General features: G+C 51.2%; 1 protein-coding gene across 1 annotated transcript in view; it reads right to left on the bottom strand.

Moving 5' to 3' along the window:
- The window catches only part of Per2 (period circadian regulator 2), a 41,533-nt gene that overhangs the window by 8,871 nt on the left and 20,136 nt on the right, over positions 1–12,526 (bottom strand). Inside the window, exons 8-18 of the mRNA XM_074072122.1 lie at positions 11,782–11,924; positions 9,894–9,972; positions 6,816–6,922; positions 6,090–6,243; positions 5,650–5,755; positions 4,812–4,934; positions 4,174–4,258; positions 3,011–3,170; positions 2,809–2,915; positions 1,878–2,042; positions 685–924 (exon numbers count right to left, since the gene is read on the bottom strand). Coding sequence (XP_073928223.1) covers positions 685–924; positions 1,878–2,042; positions 2,809–2,915; positions 3,011–3,170; positions 4,174–4,258; positions 4,812–4,934; positions 5,650–5,755; positions 6,090–6,243; positions 6,816–6,922; positions 9,894–9,972; positions 11,782–11,924 — 1,469 coding nt within the window. The remainder of the gene's footprint in view (positions 1–684; positions 925–1,877; positions 2,043–2,808; positions 2,916–3,010; positions 3,171–4,173; positions 4,259–4,811; positions 4,935–5,649; positions 5,756–6,089; positions 6,244–6,815; positions 6,923–9,893; positions 9,973–11,781; positions 11,925–12,526) is intronic.

Here is a 12,526-nt window from a genome sequence, read left to right on the forward strand (position 1 = left end):
AGAAGGCAGTGTCTCTGAGCAGCACAGGCCCTGTCTGATGGTACAGGAAGACATCGGGGCAGGAGCCAGCCCTGTTGTGGGGTGTGGGCCAGCGGCTGGGCCATGAGTGAGCTTCTGGAACAGGAGGGGTGGAGGAGCCAGCCTCTTACTTTGTGCCTTGAACTTGGAGCACTTGGGCCCTCTGGCACCATGCACATGGCTCTGCCCATCCTTGGGTCTGCACTGCAGCTTGAGGCCACGCTGGCCTGATGGGCACATCTACTGGGGGGAGGGCATGGCTACTCCCTCCATCCCCAGAAGCCCACCACCAACATTCCTACAACCCTGCGCTCATTATTTTTGGACTGAATTCGCTTTTTAACCCAGGGTCTTATCTGGGTGTGCAGGTGAGAGTGGAGTCCTCAGTCACAACTACCTTTCAGGGCCCTGACTCCAAATCCACAGGGGCTAGCCTAGGACTGTGTTGGTATTTATAATGTTCTTCCCTTGAGAACACAAGGTTATATCCCCAGGCTGCAGCGTTCTGTGGAAACACACTGTATCACCAGTAAAGTTCTAAGGGCTCGCTTTCATGTAAACGCTTCTGAATTGGGCACAGTTCACATCTTGAAACCAGCACAGGACTCAGTCCCCACAAGAATAACATTTTAAAAATGTATGTTCAACTCAGCCATCGTCACTTACTTCGTTCACTTGACTGGGCCCTGGCTCTCTCTTGCAGGTAGTACTGGCAGTGGGCCTGGAGAGCGCCAAGCCTTCTCACCTCCCTGAACCTCTGCAGGAAGCCCTGCTCCTCCCTCTGTGTGTGAGCAGCCAGCACCTCCTTGGTGAGGCCCAGCTTCTGCAGGGGTCCTTTCTCCTGACTCGGGCCACCCGGCATGCCATCCAGGGATTCAGGTCCACTGGCTGCATCTTCTACCGCCTCTGCAATGAGACATAGGCTGTGGTCCATAGGTGCCCCTCTCACTTTAGTCCATAGCATCTTTATGGAGAGCGCAGATCACTCACACAGGTACTCCATGATGCCCATGGCCTGAGGGTGCGATTCCCCATGCTTGCCTTCAAAAGTGAAAATTTATACAAAAGCCCAAAGCAGCAACCAGAAAGCCCTGGTTCCAGTGGCTCGGGAGTCAGTCCTTCTAAGCAAACAATCTGGGAACGTGGAGCTTCAGCCCTGTTGTTGGGACATATTCTGAGGCTGATGTCACCTTGAGAACACACGGGCAAGGCTGAGTGCTTGTGTCTCTGGGGTGGGGACCATGCACAGAGGTTTCTGTGACCATGTGGCCTATGGTGGTGGACAGGACAGAGTATGTGGGTTGGGAACTTGGGGACCCATCTCTGGCAGGTACTTTGCTCCTCATTATCTTCTTTCCAGTACAAAACAAATTCAGGATTCATTTAAATCACAGTGTTTGGAAGAACAAGAAAACTCAGCTAAGAACACCACTATGCTTTTAAGTCTTGTCACAACCTGTACTGGCTCTTGTCCCACATCCTTCTGGGAGCAAGGCTGGGTGGAGAAAAGGCCCCATGTCCTTTAGGGAAGTGAGGACACAGGAGCCCCATGCCTAGTGGTGTCTCTGCAACTGCTAAGGGGCATGCCTGTACCTTCCTTATTTACACCACAGTAGGTGTAAATTAGGAAGTGTCATAGTGCAAGAGGGACCAGGGCAAGTGTGGCACTTGGGCCCTGGCTGGCCACATCCCACCTTTGCCTCCTATGCACCTGGATTTCCTGGAATCTCCCTTAGTGAGCAATGGTAGGGTTCTTTGATAAGCTTAGAGAAACTTAAAGAAACGTTTAAGATGGCAGTCAAACCTCTCATTTAAAGATAAGACTGCTGCCAGTACACTCCCAGGACCCATCAGCATACCTAGCTCGGGTTGTGGCTTTTTGTCCCCCACGTGAACGATGGTACTGCTGTAGCTGCACTGGCTGCTGAGGGACGCCACGCTCTCAGCTTTGCCGGGCAGTGCCAGCGAGCCCAAGTGAGCGCTGACTTCTGAGTGGCTGTTTACTTTGGAGGGCAGCGTTGCCGCTTCGTAAGAGAGAACAGAAGCAAATACAAATGCACAGTTAAAGCGAACTGCTCGGCTAAGGAGCAGTTACGGAAGTGACCACAGGCCCCACACCAGCTGCATACATCCCACCCACAGATACTTGTGTCTGGGCACAGGATGACTTGTCTTTAATGTCTGATCGCAGGAGAAAAGTGAAGAGGAAGTTATATGCAGGACCAACTTCACACTTAGGTCCTGAGAGCTCTAGGAGGGGACACAGCAGAAGTGACTGTGGTAGAGGCAGAGGTGGCCTGTGGAATAGGGCCTTTGCCAACAGGCAGGAGGTGGCAGTTCTCTCTGTACTTCGTTAGATAATGGGATGCCCTATTTCTATCCTGATCATGACCCTCAGCAGCACTCACAGCACTCAAGCAGCCTGAGCATTCAGCTGACTATGGGTCTTACCACCATTCATAGGCAAGGGCTCCTCTGAAAGAGCCCTGCCCCAGAATGAGGCCAGCACTGTGTGCGAGCAGGTCTCAGAGGATGTCCCTAGGCCTCCAGCAATCCTAGCAGGTTCCCATTCTCTGATCAGAATCACTCTAACTTGTAAAGAAGACTGCTGACTTTTGAGCTATTTTAATCATTCAAAAACACAGCGGACACCCTTACACTGTATCCAAGGAGCCCCTCAGAATTAATCCGGGAGAGAAGAAGCATACCTCAAGGCTTAAAATGACTTCTGATTTCACTGCAGGGTATTTAAGTTATTACAATTCAACAGCTCAAAACAAGACAGGATACCTGCAGAATGCAGCCCAGGGCTAACCGTGGCCTTTCTTGATGGGATATTTGCTGGGAACTCACACTTCCTTTTCAGTGTGGCGGCCTCACTGCAGCTCTCCAGGTATCTGCATGGAGAACCGGAGAGCTTTGTGTAGGTGCAAGGGTGTGGATGATGAGGACCATGATGGTTGGCAGGGAAGGTCAGGAGTGCCCTGCATACCTGATGACGCTGTCCAGGCAGCTGATCTGCTGGTAGGAGCAGGAGGGCTGACTCTTGTAAGCCAACTCCTCGGGGAAGCTGGTTTTGGGTAAGCTCAACCCTGAGCTCTTCTCTGTGGCGGGAACAGCTTTCACCTGAGCCAGGAAGCTACTCTGCATTTCTGAAGAAATGACAAAATTGTTTTTCATTGACTACTTTCCTCCCAAAGAGCACACTGTATACTTAGGAAGCATTTTGTTCTACCCAAAGACAGGGCTGGGGTCTCACAACATGCTTCACCAGTATGGAAACGCAGCCACAGCAGTGCAGGGCGAAGGGACTCGAAGAAAGCTGCCACCTGGACGAGTACCTGCCTCTCACTGGGCAGGATGGCACTGGGCCTTGGTTGTCCCCAGGGATTGAGGATCAGCAGTGAGAGAGGCTGGGTCTTACTTGAACTCCTGAATTTGGGGCTAGTGAGATCCCAGGTGTCTGTGCTCCTCCTGGGCAGGGCTGTGTTTTCCCATGTGCTCCTGGGCAGTCATGATCCTACGGTACCAGCTGCCTGGGCGTTATGCTGTGGGCTCTACCCTGTCCTTACCATAGACAGACACTGCAGGCCAGCCCCCCTGGGCCCTCAAGCAAAGAGTCATGTCCCGTCACTGCTGTGCCCCCCAATAGTCAGCACTGTGCTTTCTATTGCAGACAGGTCTGGTTCTGAGAATGGTTAAGTGACTGGGCAGACTCTGCCAAGGCAGCTGTGTGTGTGTGTACATGTGTGTGCGTGTATGTGTGTGTGCTCTGTGTGTGTGTGTGTGTGTGTGTGTGTGCTTGTTTCTGTGTTAAGTGTGAACGCATGGCTGCACAGTCACTCTGTAGAGTGAGGAGACAACCAAGCCACCAAGAGCATAGCTCCCAGAATCCTCTACAGGGAGGGCCTGGGGACAGAAACATACTCTACACCTCACCTGCAGGGAGACAGGTGCCTGCTCAGACATCATTATCTGCACTTGTTGATTAACGACAGACAGTTCTGCCTTTGTGTTTCTGCTGAGTGAAGAAGGGGCGCAGCACACACTTAAGGGACAACCTCCCTCCCTCCCCTCCAGAGTGAGCATTAAACCAAGGCCCTCTTCATTCTACCATAGTAAGGCGTTATTAAGGGAATGAAGAAGTTCTTTTACCTGGAACAGATGTTTTCTTTTGTTCTCCAGATTCATGAGAAAAATGACTTTTGGTTTTGGTCCTGCTACCACTTTTAGAAATTTCCTTAAAGGAAAACAAAACGGACTCATTACTGATTCTAGGAGACCCCCTCTGTCTGTCCGCCCCAGTGAGAGCAGAGTAGCTGAAATCATTCCAGCAACACAAGGACTGGCTCAGTCACTGTGTGTGTGTGTGTGTGTGTGTGTAATGCTAGGGATGGAACCCAGGGCCACACATATGCTGGGCAAGTGCCCTACCTCTGAGCTATACCCCTGCCCAGATCTGGTCAATCTAAATAAGAAATCAAGAGAGTCAGAGCTAGATGAGCTATCTGATGATCCTGAAGAACAATAAAAAATGAAGAGAAATGGCACACTGCTTCCTCTTTTTATCCTCCAATTAAGCCCTCACTTCTGCTGCTTCTGCCTCCTTACAGAACTTTCTTCTAGACGTTTAACTATAGGTTTTAGCTTCAACTTGCAATTGTAAAACGAATCCCAGGGAGCAAAGCTTAGTGTGAAGAGCAGCTAAGATTACACTGGTGTTTATAACTTTCCATTACGCTTCCTAACTTTCCACAAGCATGGACAGACTTAGAAAGAACAGAGGGACATACTGATCTCTGGCGAGACTCCTCATGGCCGTTGCTGTCGCTGGAGGAGGTCTGACTCATGAGGTGTTCATGGGACCCATTGCTGCCCAGGCTCCCATAGCCACTGGAGCCACTGTGGGGGACAGGCTGAGGGGACAACAAACACAGCTATGGATGTGGTACAGGGATGCAGTGGAGGCTGGCACTGGCTACACTTGTGGACAGGTTGGCAGCCTGCCCATGAGAGGATGGGTGTGGGGAGCTGGGGCTTGAACCCCAGGTTCAGGCTTCTGAGGTGGACATTTGGCCTCCTCCTGCAGTGCCCCAATCCCAGGTGTGCAGTCCCCAAGAAGATCCCACTGAAGGGGAATTTGTTCAGTCTGCTCATTGGCACACGGCTACGGCCTCTGGCAGTTACATCAAAATAAACACTGACACAGTCACAGTTAAATGCCATAGTCTGTCACTGAGAGTAGAGACCTGCTCCAGCATGGGTCTGTGGTTGCACTGCTTTTTAAGTGAGGTAATGTCCCTAAGGTCCCAGTGCTGGCGGCCAGGATGGAGTGAGCCCCACACCACAGAGGTCGCACACAGACTGTGTGGCAGGCTATGGGGTTTGGGTACCCACCAACCGCTTGTTCAAGGTCACGGCTTGGACACTGGTAAATTCCAGGCTAGGAAAACCCAAGGGTGCTTGGGAGCATCTGAGACTGGTCCCTCAAGGACATTCAGAGAATGACACATGGAAGCATGAGGAGACAGGCCAGGGACCAGGGCAGGGGCAACAGGGTGCTGCTTGGAGGGGCATGGACTCCAGGGCAGGGCACAACATGGGCAGGGCACCTACAGGTGCAGCACCCACCTGTAGCAGCAGCCGGTGAATCTGCTCTGTGAGCTCCTGAATGCTGGGGTGTGGGGTCTCCTCTGGGCATGGAGGCGCTGCAAACACGTCCTCATTCAAGGGGCCCCTGTGTAGTTTTAATGTGTCTTGTTAGAAGGGCCCATTCCAGGGCCTCTCTGGTCTGAGCAGACAGCACCCATGCTGCATGCTGGGTTGAGACCTCTGCCTCCTCCCCAGGCCACCCCTGCCCACTCCCCACTCTGCCTGAAGAGTGAGGTCCCTCCCACCTGGTCAGACCACCCCTCACCCGCCCACCTGGCTGGGGTTCCCCCACAGGTAGGTGGCAGGAAGTGACTCTGGTCCTGGTCTCTGGGCCCCGCCTACGCCACCTGCTGGTGGGAAGAGAGGACAGGCCAGGATCCCCAGAGGCCCCTGAGCTCCCAAGCCCTCAGAGCACTCACACCCTGACTTTGTGCCTCCCGATGATGAAGGAGATTTTCCTGCTCCATGGGTTGATGAAGCTGGACCAGCTGGTGTCCAGTGTGATGTACTCCCCATTCCGGGCACGGAACCGAATGGGAGAATAGTCGAAAGGCTGCCCTCCGGACTGCAGGACTAGGAGAGCGGGAAACAGCATTCAGGGAGGGAAGGGGAGCGAACAGTGTGCTCAGAAGAGGACAGACATCAAGCAGCTTGCCTGGGACACAAACAACTCAAAGCCACCACTTTCAATACCCCTTTTGCTTAAACTTTCAACAAAGGGTGGTTTCTGGCAGAGACTGTTTCATCTCATATTTCAGGACATGTGTCTCTGCCAGTGTCACCTGCATTTATGCAGCTGGGCTTGGTGGGGACATGTACTATGTACTCCTCTAGCTAGTTAGAGCCTTCAAAGCCACAGCTGAACTAGTCTCCTCTCTCCCCTCTGCCATGGAAGCCAACAGTACAAATGAGATGCCAAGGACTCAAGCCCTGGGCCACAAAGGACCCTGGTGCGTTCACCTCTTTTATTCCCTTGCCAAGGGCTGACAGCCTAGGACTCAGGCAGGGAGGCAGGGCATCCACCACCAGTCAGTATCCTCCATGGACCTGACCTGTCAGAGTGCAGGATAGTCTTGAAGAAGCCCCATGCATGTTCACGAGAGTCTGCCATACCCCTGGGATTTACAGTGAAATGGGGGACCTACTCTTTTTGTGGATGGCAAGCATCAAGGGCCTGTCGCTGGGGTGGAGCTGCACGAGGACAGGTGTCTCGATCAGGTCCTGAGGTAGATAGCCCAGGAGGGGGACTGCCCTGCAAGACAAATGGACACACGACAGTCAGCATGGGGCATACTCTGGAGTATGGACAGACGGATGGCAGAGCAGGATGCACTGAAACCCTTCATCATGGGGAGAGGGAGATGGCTCCCAATTCCCTAAAGGCTGAAATTCTTCTTTTCTTTTTGCAGTACTGGGGGTTTGAATTCAGGGCCTGTGCTTGTCAGGCAGGCACTCTACCACCTGAGTGATCCCAGCAGCCTAAAGGGTTGAAGTATGGGAGCAGGAATAACAGAGAGCTAGCTAGTTCTTCAGTTCAGCAGCCAGGGTCCCCGAGAGTTAGACAGTGATGAGGTCTTACCAGCTACGGCCTAAGAGCTTTAGCTGGGGCTTCTTCCCTGAAAGAAATCATGGCAATGTTTTCCCCAACCTTTTTTGTTTGTTTGTTTGTTTTCATGGCACTCAGCAGTTTGGCTAGATGTGGCTTGGTATGGGTTTCTGTTTCACAGGTTTTGCTGTGAGGGCCCTTTCTATTGGCATCTTTTCCAGCTAAGGACATCTTCCTTCTCTCATCACTTTGGCCCCTGTGTCTCTGGTCATTTCCTGTGGCTCACCTGGCAGTCCCCATGACTGGCTGAGGCCTTTGCTCAGGGCTTACAGGCTCCTCTGGAGCAGCTACTTTGTTTCCTGGGTGTTGGCTCCTTTGAACTGAGCCTCTATCACTGTAGGGATTGGAGCCACTGCAGAGCCCTAGGCTTCCATGTGTGTCCCAGACATCTCTTTGCATCCTGATAGATCTCTTCTCAAACCTCTCTGTTGACTTGGAAGGACATTCTGCCTTTGAGTCTTCAGATGAAAGCTCCTGTGGTGCAGGGCTCCTGAGCCTGGAATTAGCCTTTGACTTTCTCCTTATCTGAGGCACATTCTCTTGGCCTCCTGTTTCCTTTTGGACAAGATGGACAGAATGCTCCTGCCCAGCCTGGAGGAACAGGAGCAGAAGCAGGAGGAGGAGGAAGAGGAGGCAGAGCTGCAGGCTCTGACCTGACCAGCCAGATATTACGAACAGACAGCCTGCAGAGCTTCACAAAGGAAAACTCTTCTGTCTGCCTACTCATTGCACAAGACACTTGGTGTGTGTGTGGGGGGGGGTTGCTTCACAAATGCAGCCCCCAGGCCCACCATCCAAGATCCTGGAGCAGCAGGGAAGGTAGGGCCCAGAAACCTGCATGTGGAAACTGTCTCACCAATGATTCTGCAATAGATGGGCTGCAGAACACACCTAGAAACCTAGGGCTGGAGGCGACGGGTCCCTGGATGCCCACAGAGCAGAAGTTCCCCCAGAGGCAGTGTGGGCTGACTCTAGGAAAAGGCTCCTCGTGTCTTTGGCCCAGGGAAGACTGTGGGGAGAACCTGATGTCACAGCTTAGAGGAAATGACCTGAACTGTCTCTCTATTCACTTCCTGTGGTGTCTTCTTAGGACACACTTCCCCAACCACACCAAGCACCCATGGACCTTCCTATCTTCACACATCTGTGGAGGAGCTTGGAGAAGGTACACACAGAGCAACCACCCCCTCAGAACCCAGTGCTCTTGAATCTAGTTGGGATCATCCACACCAGCTATAGTCCAAGTGGGAGACCCATGAAGATGGGTCTGCAGGGGGTCTGAACAGAGGTGTGGAGGGATCCTGGCCCCCTGGCCCCTATAACAATTCTCTAGGATTAGGGTTGGAGACAGGCTTCTGCTGAGGTCCTGCCAATGGTAGCTCCTGTTTCAGTTTTTGTGTGTGTGTGTGTGTTTGTTTTGAGGGAGGGTCTTGCTATGTAGTCCAGGTTGGCCTCAAGCTCTCGATATTCCTTCCTCAGCCTCTGATTGCTGGGATACATATATACACACACACACACACACACTTTTCAGTATTGGGGTTTGAACTCAGGGTTCCATATTGCTAGGCAGGCACTCTACCACTTGAGCCCTTTTTCCTTTAGTTAATTTTTAGATAGGGTCTTGTGCTTTTGCCCAGAGCCAGCCTGGACTGTGATCCTCCTACCTTCACTTCCTGTGAGGCTGGGATCAAGATGCATACCACTATGCATGGCTTATTTATTAAGATGGTGTCTTACTTTTTGCTTGGGCTAGCCTCAAACTGTGATCGTCCTAATCTCTGCCTCCAGCAGGTGGGACTACAGGCATGTGCCACCACAACCAGCCTTCTTATGACATTTTTAGTGTATTTCAAAATTATTTTATTGCCTTTTACAGTGACATGTCACTTAACCATGGGGACACAGTCTGAGAAATCCATCATTAGATAATTTGTTGTGCAAACATTGTAAGGCAAACTTACACAATCTAGATGGACTAGGTCAATTGCTAGCATGGCTGCTAGATGCAGTTAAGGCACACACTAAACACGGAAGGTGTGCATCTGCTCTGCAGTGACACAGCACAAAGCCACAGTAATGACTAGGTGTGTACTCCAGAGAATAAGAGTACAGCAGTAAATACACACCAGCGACAAGGCTGTTTACCATCATTATCAAGTGCTATGTGCTGTAATGTGGACAGCAGGTGTCCACACTACACAACTAATGAGTTGTGCTGCAACACCGCAATAGCTAGGATGCTGCTAGGCGACAGGAATTTGTCCACTCTGTTATGATCCTATGGGGTCTGCCACAGACCACAACATCACTGTGCCACACGCAACTGTAAGTAAGACCAGCATGCAGGCCTGGCTTCAGCTAAATAGCTTTAATGTCAAAACCAATAAAGTTCATTGAGATTTATTTAGTTGTTACTAAGTAACTACTGACATGATGATGAAACACTGAATATCCTCTGGGGATGAGATGATGTGGAGAATGCAACATGGATCGAGGCAATGGCAGTGGGGTGTGCAGGCAGAGGGGACAGTGGAAGGGAGGGTGTGAAAGTGCACCTTTATTCGGGCAAGCAATAAGAGTGAGGTGTGCGGACAGAGGGGATGGCGTGACCACTTACCTTTCATCCACACCCTGGAACAAGCAATTCGGTGTATGTGTAGTTGTAAAAATTCTCTTCTCAGGAGGAATTCTAGGGGCTAAAAGAACAACATTTTGTACAAATGCCAATTCTAAGCAACACATACTTAATGTACAACATCACACTAACAGAAAGTACTGTGTAGGCCCAGAGGGATGAGCAGCTGATGGGAAATCAAAACATGGCATGTGGTCTCCAGACACAGAGCCTCTGCACCGTGAGCACACCAGACTCAAGCCGGGTGACCACCAGTGAGCCTCTCCAACTTCTCTGTGGGTGTTTTAGTCTAGTAAACCAGGAATTGCCTTGTTAGCAGAGCCACGTGAGCCATGCCCAGGCTTCTCACAGCAAACTCATGCTGGAAGGCCATCTTTATGGTTTTAAACGTGAAACCACAGTGATCTGAACAAATTTATTTTTAGAAAAATGAGTTACATATTTAAACTCTTCAGCAAATAACATACAGAAGAACTTTATATAGTTTCTAAGATGGGCAAAGACATTGGAGTAATTTCCATAAAGGAAGTTATGTATCCAAAATTTTTCTCAACTACCACATTTCAAAATCTTTTTTTTTTTTTCTGTACTAGGGTTAAACTCACCTTGCACTTGCTAGGCAGGAGCTCTACAACCTGAGCCTCGCCTCCAGCCCCAGCCCCCAATCTTTTGTTCTTCAAGAAGACTCTGATAATTGGAAAATGATCTAAGTACCCACTAAATCCTAGTTGAATACGTGGAAGACAATGTTCTATATGCAAGGATTCGCCAAGCAAGTTTAAGAACATCACATCCTTAAAACACATTTCTCTCACTTTTACAAGTGCTTTGTAAAAAGTCATCATTAATCACTGAGAGGAGATCACAAGTCCAGTGAAACCCAGGCTAACCTGGGCTCCTATGGCTCAGTCCTCAAAGAGGGCATCAGCTCTTGGGGAGTCTAAAAGCCAGGACTTATGAGTTGCCACAGAGAACCCATGGTTCCTGGCCAGGTACGGCAGAGGAGCCAAGGATCATGGCTTACAAAGCAGTTAGAGGACTTACAATGGACTGGAGACATGGCTCTTGCACTAGAACACTTGTCTAGCAAGCAAGAAGCCCTGAGTTCAAATCTTAGTACTGTCATAAAATACAAAACAAAAAAATAAGGATGAGAGCAGGGTGGCACACACCCTTGGGTCCTTTGGCCTTTGAAGGAAGAACCTGGATTGTTTGGGGGTGGCATAGCCTAAGGAGCTGTAACTAGTGGGATAGCAGCAAGACATTTGGATCTTGGGATCACCATGGGCTGAGCTGTGGGGAGGGACAGGTGGAGGGAAGGGCAGGCAAGGGCTGGGAGGCAAGGATGGATGGAGCCAACAGGCCCAGCATGGGAGCTCACTCGCCTGCAAAAGCCACAACAGGTTAGGAGGAAGGGAATTTCAGGTGGAAGTCAGAGTAGGCCAAGGCAGGATGGAGGGATGTCCAGCTGTGGGTTTCTTGATGGCTGAGGGATTATTTGGGATTCTGGAGTAGATTGAGGTGTCATTAGACCGAGACAAGGGAGGGATCAAGGATGTGAAGGACATGGGGTCCCAGACCTGACAGGGGCAGAGCAGCTAGGGGAAGGGGACATGGCAGTGGACTGCATGTGAGCGAAAGGTACCAGTGTCCAGATGCTTTCAGCTGTTGTGGGGAGGGCCAGATGACAGATGGGGTGCTGTGCTGAGTCTCAGGGAAGATGGAGACTACCCAGGGTTGGGGGAGAGGCTAAGGCAGATGAACAACTGGGAGACAATTTTAAAGACATAATATTTAGACCCTGGATGTGACTGAGGGGCCTTAAGAGGGCACCTGACACAGGTGCTTCCAAGTCTTGGTGTGGCCCTACCTTCATAGCCTGAGTGCACCCTCTCTGCCAGCAGCAGGCAGCAGAGCTGGCTCTCAGCTCCCTGCCTCTCCTGCACCTTGACCAGGTAGGGTGTCATGCGGAATGGCTGGTAGCGAACCTCGTTCTCATGGTGCTTCCCGACGCTGTGGAGAGGAGTGATATCAGGACTTGGAGCTGTGAGCAAGGATCAGTCCTTTGCCTGCTAGTCAGACCCTCCCCCAGATGCCTGTTAGGCCCAGATTGTACCAGATGCCCAGATTGCTGAGACACGCTGCCACATCAGTTCCTCTCATGGGGACCAGGCCATGCTGGAGGTAGCAGGTACCTGTGCCCACTGGAAGAGCTGGCCCACACCCACCCTTGTGCCCCTGCTGATGGATCCTCACATTGAAGGTCAATGGTCAGAGTCTACACCCTGGCCGGTGGGAGGTCTTCCATCCCTGCCTTGAGCAATCTGTGTTTAGATCAGGGCAAAGCAGAGCAAAGTGTCTGCTCCTTCAGAGGGATTTTGGGCCCAGGTCCACTCTTGACATCACTCTGGATGCTCAAGTGCTCATTCTGTTCTGGACCAAGAACCTGATAAGAAAACTGTGATCTAACACAAAAATGCACAAGCAAACCAAAGGCTTCATGTGCATCCAGGGTCCCCGTGGGTCCCACGGAACGTCTTCCAGGACAACCAATGGCAAGTGGGGTTCTTTTGGGTGACAGTTAACACTCTACTGCTGGTCATGCCCTCTTAGCC

The sequence above is a fragment of the Castor canadensis genome, chromosome 4 (assembly GCF_047511655.1).
Source record: "Castor canadensis chromosome 4, mCasCan1.hap1v2, whole genome shotgun sequence".
Lineage (NCBI taxonomy): Eukaryota > Metazoa > Chordata > Mammalia > Rodentia > Castoridae > Castor > Castor canadensis.